This window comes from Lactuca virosa, chromosome 9 (genome assembly GCF_052849685.1).
Source record: "Lactuca virosa cultivar CGN04683 chromosome 9, Lactuca_virosa_CGN04683_v6, whole genome shotgun sequence".
NCBI lineage: Eukaryota > Viridiplantae > Streptophyta > Magnoliopsida > Asterales > Asteraceae > Lactuca > Lactuca virosa.
Genome location: NC_136434.1, coordinates 120,996,634 through 121,009,254, shown reverse-complemented (window position 1 = coordinate 121,009,254; position 12,621 = coordinate 120,996,634). Strand labels below are relative to the sequence as shown.

Below are 12,621 nucleotides of genomic sequence, written 5' to 3'. Positions count from 1 at the left end.
AGTAATATAAATTGTAAAAGAGTTAAATGAAATGATAAAAATATTAAAAATAGGGACCTAATGTGGACAAAATTAAAACCTTATTACCTCCTCTTTAAACGGTTATAACAACCATATTAGTGTAATATGTACAAAAAAAACCTTAAGGACCTAATGTGGACAAAATTAAAACTTTATTACCCTTTTTAAACGGTTATAACAACCATGTTGGTATAATATTCACAAAAAAAACTTTAATGACCTAATATAGACAAAATTAAAACCTTATTACCCTCCTAGGTCATTAACCCTAACTTTAATATCAATTGTTAGCATTAAAATTGGCACATACATACACAAATTAAGATGTGAGGAAATTAAGGAACGCAAGTTAGTGTGATTCACATGATTAGGCGATTGTGTTACGTCTATAACTAGGGGATGCACACCCCACACGTTGTTGTGGAAAGTTTATCTATATAACAAAGTTTTTTTTGGTTTGAGAAGACGAATATGTAAAATAAATATATATGTTTTTACAACCCTACATGCATGAAAACGAATTTATAAAAAAAAATTGAAAAAATGTTACCACTAACCAACGAAAACTAAGAAATTCATGGTTTTCGGGCAGAACCCTATGGATTATATTGGCAAATATTAGTTTACTTTAGCAAATCATATGACTGTAGAAAAAGCTTCTTATTTTTAAGAATTGAAAATATCTTTTTTCTATTTAATATATTTGTTTGGTGTGTTCCTCATAGAAAGTTGTAAAAAAGATGTAAAAAGTTGTGCAAAAAATATAAAAGATAAGTTTTAAAAACATAAAATTCAAAGTTGTAAAAAATGAGAAAATTTGTAAAAAATGGTTTGAACGAATTCATAAAAAAAGATGTACAAAAAAAAGTTATAGGAACGTAAGTTTTAAAATAATATAAAAAGATAAAGTTGTGGAAAATTTGTATCCTATAAATTGTTTTTAATCAAATTGGTAAACATTTAACATTGGGCTAAAATTGTAGAAGTAGTAAACCAAGTTCGTAAAAATAATTATATGTTGAAACGAAACTATAAAAAAAATGGACTAAAAGTGTAAAAAAAAAAAGTTATAGGAACTATAAATGGGTCCAGAACTAGGTGAGTCTGGTTGGGTGGGTTCGACCAGGTTGATGGGTTCAAATAACCCCGGATTTTTTACCCGCGTCTAAAAAAAGAATGTTATCTTGCAACTTGCAAGGGATCAAATCCTTGTCCCCTTGTTGAAGGGGTGATGTTCTTAAATCTTACCGCTAAGTTGCTACTCATTTCATTTAAAAGTTGGCACAAAAAATGATATAAACAAATGTCGGAAATACTTTGCAAATTGTAAGGCTGGAGGGAGTGATGCCACCGAAATCGCACTCACTCCCCCGCCACATAAGCGTCACGTCATTTTTTACCACATAAGTGTGGTTTCTAGCCACACCAAAGGAGTGGTGCCACACTTTTATTTTTTTATTTTTTTTGTTTTTTTAGCTATTTTAAGTAAAACTTCTTTTTTAATAAAAAAACATAATTTTTCATTACTTGAAAATTAAAAAAAACATTACATTAAAAATTCAAAAAACATTACATCGCATTACACAAAAAAAAAACGACATTAAAATAATCCTAAAAACTTAAAAAACAAATGAAGATCGAAAGAATATGACATTTTTGAGAGAGCTTGGTGATTTTTTTTTAAAAAGATTGAGAGAAAAGGTTGTATTGTGGTTAAAAACAAATGAAATGTATATGTATATATAAGAAATAAAGGCAAAAGAGGAAAAGAAAAAAATAAAAAAAATAAAAGCACAAAAGCATTCAACGGTCAAATATACCCCCAACCAATCACAGACCACGGTATTCTATAGCCGCAGTGCGACCAAAACCGCACAAGACCGCAGCCTGGGGGCGGTGTGCGCGGTCCATGTGGCACAAACCGCGGTCCCAACCGCGGACACCCTTTAGCCTAAGGGTTATGTTTGAAGCCCATAGGCCTAGCCTGATTGACCCGTTGCTGGTCAAAGCCCGTTCGCCCACATCCGGGCTTTTTGTGCACTTCTACTGTATTAAGTCCAACTGTCTAAGTATAAAACGACATCATTTAGGCGAAGAATCCCGTGGAGTACTAAACGGCCTTATAAACCAAATCTTGGACGCAGACGAAGCAGCATCGGTGGTTGGTTCCCGCCGAATTGTACTCCGACTCTTGATTTTGATTGTTGATGCAATATCGTTTGAAGAATAGATTCAGTTCCCAATGATTTCGAGCGTATCTGTAGTATATAACCAGTTCGTGTTCCCAGGCCAGCCGGCGCATCTAAAGTTCCCGGTAATTCAACTGAAACCATCGGCGTTGCAGTGCGAACTTGACAGAAAACGCCATTCCTCTATCATAACTGCAGCATCCTCTTCATTCGTTGGCTCCGGCGCTGAATATTCTGGTAATTTCTGCTCCCTCAATCTCCATAAAGGAGTGTATTACTCGAAATTTGAAAATTAGGGATATCTTTACTGCGTTGAGATGTAAATTGCTTCAAATCAATATAATGTTAATTAATCCATTACAAATTAGTCGTTTCCAGAGCCATTTCCAACAACACAGAAGAAGAAAGCAAGGAGAATAGTTGGCATAGACCAGGATGAATTAGTGGATCCCAAACTTTTGGCTGATTCAGACAGTTGTTTTTGCGAGTTTGAAGGATTACAACTACACCATAAGATATGTGATCCAGAATCCGAATCACAAGACTCAGTACATGATGATGCCACTTCTGATTCATCTCTCCATAAGGAAAAACTTAAGTTCCCATTGATATTATTACATGGATTTGGAGCCTCTTTGTTCTCTTGGAAGACAGTTATGAAACGTTTGGCAAAGGTTTCTGGTTCAAAAGTTTTATCATTTGATAGACCTGCATTTGGGTTGACATCAAGAGTAGATAATCCTTCAAATCGTACACCTTCTAGCAAAGATGCAAAGCCACTTAATCCATATTCCATGGCATTCTCTATACTTGCAACTTTGTACTTCATTGATTTCTTGACTTCTGAGAAAGCAATTCTTGTCGGGTAATTATACACAGTTTCTTTGACTTTCTCTATTAAGTTGTTCTTTCTGTATTAAGTTAAAAAGAAACAACACCTAACTTTAACAATGGCAATGAAATGCAGGCATTCTGCTGGTTGCCTTGTTGCAGCTGAAACATATTTTAAAGCACCTGAACGTGTTGCTGCAATGATTCTTGTTGCCCCTGCAATCATAGCTCCATTGACTTCCTCCAAGAAAGTCAAAGCAAATAACCAACAAGAAAGTTCAAATTCAGATAATCCCAAAACTCCATTTTTTAATCTGTTAAAAATTATCTCAGACTTCTCCAGATTCATACTGAGTCTGTTCAAAGGAATGGTCAATATGGTCAACTCCCTGTACAAGAAAGCTTTATCTGCTTTCCTTCGATCCCATATTGCAGTAATGTTGGTAATGAGAATGAGACTACTCTAATACATTAAATCTCATCTTAAATTTCAAAATTTTATGGTTGACCATGTGATTTGTTTGACTTTTTTTAGGTAAGGATGGTTATTGATAAATTTGGGATATCTGCCATTAAAAATGCTTGGTATGATGCAAGCAAAGTTACTGACAGTGTTCTTGAGGCTTATACTAGAGTAAGCATGTTTATTTTTCCCCAAAAAACAAAAAAGAAAAAAAGAAAAACATTTTGCATTTGTGTTTGTGTTTGATTTGTTTATGATTATTTTGTAGCCATTGAGAACAAAAGGTTGGGATAGGGCGCTTGTGGAATTCACTGCAGAGATGCTTACTACTTCAGTGTCTGAATCAAATCCACCATTAACAGAAAGATTGAATGAAATATCATGTCCAGGTTTCAATACTTTCCTTATCTTTTTCATTTGATGTTTTTTTTTCTATATTATTTTTTCTTAAATATAAAATAAATTTATGTGGATTATTAAGGCTTAATGATTTATTATTGAAACAGTTTTGATCATAACGGGTGATAGCGACCGTCTAGTACCTTCTTGGAACGCGGTGAGGCTTTCACAAGCGATTCCCGGATCTCGTCTTGAAGTAATAAAGAATTGTGGGCATTTGCCTCATGAGGAAAAGCCACATGAGTTTTTGACAATTGTTGATGACTTCTTGACAAGTGCTTTTCGTAGAATAGAATCACAACCATTGCAACAAGCAATATAAAGTTACTTATAAAATGTATATGCTAGATTTTATTATTTAATGACATTAAAGTTACTTATAAAATGTATATGCTAGATTTTATTATTTAATGACATTATATTGACGTGTATTTATTTATTTATTTATTTATGTTGTTAGAGTCTCATATCAGCTACACAAAGTCTCATTCACTGGAATATATGATGGAATCTGCCATGTCTTCTAAAAGGCTATGTTGGAAAGAAAATCAAGGACACAACATATCTTTTATCGATCTAACTAACATGGTATCAACACATCTAGTATAAACCCATCGAGCCTTGGTCTAAGGAGGCATGTTAGAATCCCACATTGGCACACGGTCTCATTTATGTTGAATTGTGGAAAAAATGAGGTCTCGTTTGATAGTTGCTATCTGAGAAAGTGTTGTGTGGGAAGTGCTGTCTGGGAAAGTTTTCTGACTGGGAAAGAAACCATGATGTTTGATTGTACATTTGACTGACTGTGCGTAGACCTGGCAATGGGGCGGGTTTGGAGCGAACCGACCTTGATCCAAACCCTTTTAACAAATTTCAAAATCCAATCCAAACCCGCTTCGTAACCCACAGGGTTTTGAATAATCAAATCCATACATTTATCCACCGAATCAACGGATATCCAAACCCGCCCCTTAACCCATAGGATTTTTGAATTATCAAACATATTTTACTTAATTCATAAAATAATATTTCTTAAATAAAACAAATGTTGATTTAGAAAACACATTACGTGCTCGAGGACTTCCGACTGGAATTAAAAAACACTATTGTAGTAACTTCTGATTTATTTTTGATTGTCAATTGTAGTGATAGAGAATAACAATAACAAGCTTTCTTTCAGTTGATGAATGAATTTATTGATTTATGAATGAAATATGATGATTGCTTGATAAAATATAAATGAAATGACATCATAATTCTTAGTAAAAGACTGGAAGTCTAGAAGTCAACTCCTTGATTCTTATATATAAACAGTTTGGACTTTGGCATTTTCCCTTTGGACTTTCGATTAGAATTAAAATTAAACTTTAACCAATATAAAATATAAACCAATAATTCAAAAATTATACCGGGCGGGTTATAAACGGAGCGGATCAGTGATGATCCATACCCGACCCTTTTAATAAAAGGGTTAGCGGGTATGGGTCGTTAACGGGTAAACGAATCAAAAACTATGCTCCAAACCCATATAATTCTTAAGGGTTTGGATCGGATCAGGGTCAAAACCCGCTCCATTGTCAGGCCTAACTGTGCGGAATGATGAAAAATGATCATATTACCCTGATGTTCTATTCTGTGATCGATGAAGTTGCTAAATAATTATAAAAACATACAAATTATCACACAAAATCAAAGTTACACAATAATCATTTAAAAATCCAAATACAAATTGTCTTACAAAGTAATTAAATATAAATCAATTAAAATCCAAATAGAAACATACTCAAATTGAAAATAACATACTAATCTGCATACAACTCTAAAATAAACCGGGTGAAAGTAGTTGATTAGCATATATAACCAAAATTCAGCATATATATATATATATATATATATATATATATATATATATATATATATATATATAAACAACATATATAACCAAAATTCAGCATGTGTGTACAAAAAACAACATATATATAACCAAAATTTTGCATGTATATACAAAAAAACAACATATATGTTCATAAATTCAACATGTATGTTTAAAAAACAGCATATTTATAACCAAAGTTATGCATGTATATACAAAAAACAACATTTATAACCAAAATTTTACATGTATATACAAAAAACAACATATATGTTCATATATTCAGCATGTATGTTCAAAAAACAACATATATTTTCATAAATTCAGCATGTATGTCCAAAAATCAACATGTTTGAACAACCCACAACATGAATGTATGCTTCAATAACCACAAAAACATGTTCTGATTTTGATTTTAACCACAAAAACAAGTATAATACATCAATTCTGAAAAACAATAAATTCTGGAAAAAAGAACTTGTTCGCAAAAACAAGTTTTGATTTTGATTTCTCTCATAATTTCGAAAATCAGGAAAAAAAGAAAGATGAATCGAAAACCCTTGCTGATGAATCGTGGAAAAAAAAAGATGAGAAACTTGCTAATGGATCGAAAAAAATAAGAAGATAATGAAACCTGTGGGGGCGGCGTTGGGCTGCTTGGCGGGAGGAGGTTGGCTGGCGACGACACGACGATGGAAGGTGGGTAGAGCTGATGATGATTGATCGAAGATGGGAAGATGGAGGCGTGTATGCGGTTTTTTTTTGTTAGGGCACAAATGTCTAACACGTCCTTTTTTTTCCATCCAATCTTGTTTTGTGGCTTTGTGGGAAAGATCATTCTTACCGGGAAAAACAGTTTTTTTTGTGCAAATCAAACGGTCTTTCCAGCCCATTCAGCCGGAAAGATCTTTTTGGGGCTGAAAAGACATTTATCAAATAGGACCTGAGTGCTTCTTGACTATGTTGTTATTGCAACCAAGCATGGGTCAAAATCAATATATAAAATCATGATATAATTGTAAACCTCGTTTCGAAAATAATAATAAACCTTTGGTTTTCAATTTTCCTTGGAGGCATAACTTACCTAAATCATGTGAACCATATAAATCTTGTGTCCTTTAATTCATCTTAATACATTAATATGATAAATAAACTAGATAGTTATATACGGCAATAAATAAATAAAAACAAATTAGACTAATTTTATTTACTATTTTACAATACAAGTCAAAAATTGGCTAAATACCAAAAGATAGCCAACTAATTTCGTAGATGTCTTCTATGATATTATCAAATGGGCTAAAAATCATCAATGAGTTGAGGAAAAGTCGTATTGGGCTTCGAAAAAGCGTTATTGAGTTGCGAATTAGACCATGTATAAGACATTTTGATTTCATATTTCTTCAATCTTTTATAATTCTTTTGGGTAAAAAATACCTTTTAAAAAACTCTAATTTACATCATTTAAAGCTCTTTTTCTTGTGGAAATGTTGTTTGAAGATTTTTTAAAAGGTTTCTTTTTAATTTGTGCAGGTCAAACAAAAGAAATTAAGAATTTTGTATAGCAGATCTCTCTCTCTCTCTCTCTCTCTCTCTCTCTCTCTCTCTCTCTCTCTCTCTCTCTCTCTCTCTCTCTCTCTCTCTCTCTCTCTCTCTCTCTCTCTCTCTCTCTCTCTCTCTCTCCAAAATTACATTATAATGCTTTTTTATATAATAGAAATGGTTTTTGAAGAATTCACCACAAAAAAAAAAACTTTAAAATACAAATAAATCATTTTTTCTGTTTTTTTTCACATGTACAACATGCATTTTCTAATGACATCTGCGAAAAAAGTTTATTTTTTATTTTGAAAAATGATGTTTCATAATTTCTTAACCGACTTGATGATTTCGTAGATGGCATCTGCAGTCGCTATTTTTTGTTTTTTTTTCTTGAAAAAAATGATAATAAGTTTTTTTAACAGCTGGTTAGTAGTTATAAATTAGTATCATCAAGTTAGTAGAAACTGTCAATGACCGAATTAAAACCCGCAACCTCTAATCTAAGAGGAAAGCCTCTACCTAGGGTTGCCAAGAGATTGAGCCCCAATATCTTTGTTGCAAGCCTTTCTAATATTGAAAAACGAATTATTATGTGGCTTGCATTTTCCATTTGAAAGGTCGTTTAAGATGGCCACGCGGATGGCTTAGTATTTAGGTATATTAGTTAAACTAATCATTTTTTATATAGTTTTAACAAAAATAATCTTCAGTTTCATACATTTAAAAACTGACTGGTTAGTCTAGAATTAGTTGTTCCATAATCGACGAAAATAAATTAGGACCCATTTGTATGATCCCCTCCTATATAATTGGGGCCCACATTCTACCAGAATGCCATTCTTAAATTTTTTTGAGAAATTTCGAACTCGAGATTTAAGTTTAGTTGGAAGAAGAAATGGATTCAACAAACCATATTAGTTTTATATGTTATTCTATTATGATTTTAAAACAGAAAGTGGATATCCCTCTATCCAAAATGTGGCAAACGAGTTTGGAATACGACAACCAATTCTAGAACGTTTCGTAATTTAAGGTTTGAATTTCTTCTTTCAGTATTTTTGTTAGATTCGTCACTAGGCGTCTTGGTCACCTTTAAGTAGTTTAAACAACCTTAGAAAAATATATATGGAATATAACTCTACTCCGGAATGCGAAGATTTGTACGAAATTTACAGTCCGGAATGGAATTTTCAATATATTTTCCATTAAGTTTTTTATTGTCGTTTGTAGTACAATGTTGTATTATTTTTAAGTAAGTAATTTTTATTTGCATACAAACAAATTTGGAGAATCAATCCTAAATATGAACGAATTGTGCATCTAATCAATTTGTGTAGGTGTTGCTTAAAAAACTGGGTTTTGCAGATAAAGAGATATTACACACCTACAAGATCTTTCTGAATTAGAACCGTGTAAGGTATGCTTTATTTTGAATGCATATAGTATAATCGCATTTTATTATACTTAAAATGTTATATACATTGTTATTTGTAAAGACAAACACCAGGTGTGGAAATAGAAATAGAGCCACACTCACCAAAGCTAAACGCAAAACTAAGGATGAAATGAGAGAAAATGTTAAAACTTAAACTGAATGTAAATAGAACTCCCAATAGCATGTGGGAATGGGTTAAGATTTGAAAAATGTTATTTTAGACCGGTGTAATTTGTTTTTAGATGTCGATAACTTCACAGACTAATTACCGTTTTATAATGGTCAATTATTTTCTTGGAACCAGAATAATGTTTTAAAGAATTGTACTTTTGTAACGTATTCTTCCACATTGATGCGCCATTTCCACCAACAGAATATGAAGTGATATGTGTTAAGATTAGACAATAAAGTATTGTGTATAAGACTGTGCCATTTCCACCGATGGAATATGAAGTGATGCGCGTTAAGATTAGACATTAGGGTACTATTGATAAGACTGCATAACAAATGATTCATGATTTTCACAGTGTACAAGGGAAATTGTTAGAATTAGGGATCCCATTATTGCCTTCAGAAGCTGAGGAACGTAAAAAGTTAATCGTTTATAATATACAAATGTTTGTGATTGCAATATTTGAAGATATACAAGAGTTTCTCAACTCAATGAAAAGAATACAAGAATAACGTGGGGCAAGTGCAACACTTGCGAGTTAAAATGGTCAAAAATACCACAGACTTAGGCTTTGTTTGGCGTGCTATCTGAAAATCTAACTTTTAGCTTATTGTAACATCTCAAAAATTAAGACCAAAAATTTAATTTTTAATTATAATAAAACCATCATCCCAAACATATTTCATAAAACATAATAGAACCAGAGTATGTCAATAAACATCCAAATACATTAGAGTAAAATAAAATGCGGAATAATATGGTGTGTGCAATGCGGTCATCCCGAGTTCTTCCCATTCGAACCAGAAGTACCTGAAAAATAAACTGAAAACCGTAAGCACGAAACTTAGTGAGTTCCCCGAAACACCACATACCATACATAACAAACATATCAAACATATAATGGGACCCACCCAACATAGAGCCCCGCTCGGAACAAATCTGTCAGTAATATGAGATGGGCCCTGCCACATCACATTCATCAGGCCCCGACCGGTATACATACAAACACATAAACACATGCAAGAATCACAAAGATAAATAACATACAATACAATCATCAGGCACCGCGTGGCATCGGGCCTCGCCCGGTATACATATTAGATATCATACATGCAAGAGTCACGTATACAACTAGCATCCTAATCATAATAAACCATGGGCCTACATTGGTGCCTTCAACCCGCCAAACACAGTGAGGAAACTCACCTCAAGCTGTTGAATCTCACAGATAAAATCTCGGTCTGTTGATCCGGAAAAATCCCCGCGCTAACACCATCAAATAATATCCAATTAATAATTGGTCCACAACCCATAACTGAAATCCTAGTCCGATGTCCAACCCTAAGGGTAAAAGTCCATTTTACCCTTTCCTCACTTGGCCCAAAATCCAAGGCCCAATCCAATAGCACCAAAAGCCCAATATGGCCCAACTTCCTAATTGGACCCAACACCCATCATGGGCCTAATTCCAAGAAGGTCCAAGGCCTAGCAATGGCCCAAAAATCATAAGGTTAATGGACCAAAACTCTTCTAGCCCAAAAGCACCCTAAATCGAGAAAGTCAACCGACGTCAAGGCTGCTGAGTACGCCCGACGTACTCAGGCTTACGCCCAACATTCTACCTTGGTGGCCAGTACACGCAACGTACAAGCTGGGTACGCCCCACATACAACACAACTGATCACCTTCACCATTAAGTGCTTAAAAGATTAAGCCATCACGTCCAAGTCTTAGATCTGGTCCCTAATGATGTCCTAACACGTAAAGTATGCAACTTTACTCACATGCATGACCTAATGGGATCCAAAAGTCAAAGAGAACCATAATAAGGATTCTAACACATGCATGGACCAATATAACTCATAAAGATTGCAATTTATGGACAAGGGACCTCAAAGGTGCTAAGATCTAACATCCATGGCTTCGGAGTAGACCATACTCTCAAATATGGCTTAAAGGACCCAAAAATGCACAAATGAAGCACTAACTTATATCTAGCATAAGGAACCATCAAGTTAAGAGCTATATACCTCAAATAGCTTGCAAAGATGATGATGATGATTCTGGATCTACAAGCTCAATCCATTCCAAAGCAACCTCTAAGTGTTCTTATTCCTTCAAATCACCAAAAACACCACCAAAACTCACTTCCAGGATTAAATTTCACAAAATGGAAATTAGGGTTTCGATCTCAGGGTTTGAAGGAGTGGAGGCTGACCATAAGATGCACCCAAGGCAAAAAAAGTTGCTTAAATAGGCAGAAGCCCTAAAAATCAGGGTTTTCCCCTGCTAACATACGTCATGCATACTCCCACGTACACCCATCGTACGTAGGTGCCTCCGCGTCCAACCAACAAGCCAGTACGCCCAACGTACTCGGCTAGGGACTAAAATGAAAGATTTCACAATAAGGGTTAAAAAGGAACATGCCACTAATCTCGAATGTTACACTTATAAGTTAGCTTATCATTAAGGATATATTTGGCAGGCTAGATGGAAAGCTAGTTGGTAGTTGATAATCTAACTTATAAATTAATAATGTTTGGTAAAATATAGCTTATAAGCTAGATTTCAAATGTAAAATGACATAAATGGACACACTGTAACACCCAAAAATTCAAACCAATTTAAACTTTTAAAAACATTTCAAATCATTAAAAATAATCACAACTTTGTTTTCAAAATGTATAATATCAGAGTTTTCCCATAAACATAGACAAAACATGAGGAGCTGTACGATCACGCATTCGCCTTGCCACGATACCCTGATGTACCTAAAACAATAAACTGAAACTGTAAGCCCGAGAGCTTAGTGAGTTCCCCCAAAATACCGATACACATACAGTCCACATAAACATATCATAACAAACTGAAACTGCATGCAATGGGTCCACAGCTTTACAAGCTGGATTACCCCTGGGCCCTCAGTACGAGTCTAGAATGCCTACCGGGCCCTCAGCTCGTATCTGGAATACCATCGAGCCCTCAGTACGAGTCTGGAATACCATCGGGCCCTCGGCTCGTATCTGGAATGCTCCCGAGTCCTCAATATGAGTCTGGAATACCTACCGGGCCCTCAGCTCATATCTGGAATACTCCAGGGTTTGTTGGCTACCGCACGGAGCAGTACAACCTCAACCCATCCCACCTAACATATCAACATATAACATAACTACCGAGCATGCACTAATCATATAACATCACAAGTAGTCCTCCAGATCTACCTAACTGGCATAACCACTAGCATGCAAAACTAACTCATACTCAACATAACCACTGCTAGGATAACATATCCAATGGGCCGGCCTTGGTGCCTTAGACCCCTTAGTATAGTGAGGATAACTCACATCGCAACTGTCGACTGAAACTAGAAAGCTCAACTCCCGGATCACCAACCCGAACTCCACCACCTATAGTTACCATAAAACCCTTTTTCATAAATCTCCAAATTACCAGAATACCCTCAGAAGTCAATTGGTCAACTCTTGGTCAAAGTCAAAGTCCACAGTCAAAGTCAACAGTCCATGTTGACTCGACTCGTCGAGTGTAGTTCACCGACTCGTCGAGTCCTTCCTGAACTCGAGAAGTCATGAAATCCTTGATTGGCTCGTCGAGTTCCCCTTTAACCCGCCGAGTTCATACGTGTCCAAGAATTGGGAGAAACCCTAGCCGACTCACCGAGTCTTCGAACGACTC

General features: G+C 34.8%; 1 protein-coding gene across 1 annotated transcript; it reads left to right on the top strand.

Annotated features, from left to right (window-relative positions):
• The first annotated feature begins 2,118 nt into the window (after window positions 1–2,118).
• On the top strand, window positions 2,119–4,346 carry LOC145141335 (alpha/beta-Hydrolases superfamily protein). The gene is made up of 6 exons (XM_079074623.1): window positions 2,119–2,447; window positions 2,589–3,075; window positions 3,178–3,484; window positions 3,577–3,675; window positions 3,773–3,893; window positions 4,011–4,346. The coding sequence occupies exons 1-6, from the start codon at window positions 2,264–2,266 to the stop codon at window positions 4,223–4,225; spliced, it is 1,413 nt and encodes a 470-aa protein (XP_078930749.1). The 5' UTR covers window positions 2,119–2,263; the 3' UTR covers window positions 4,226–4,346.
• The last annotated feature ends 8,275 nt before the right edge of the window (window positions 4,347–12,621 follow it).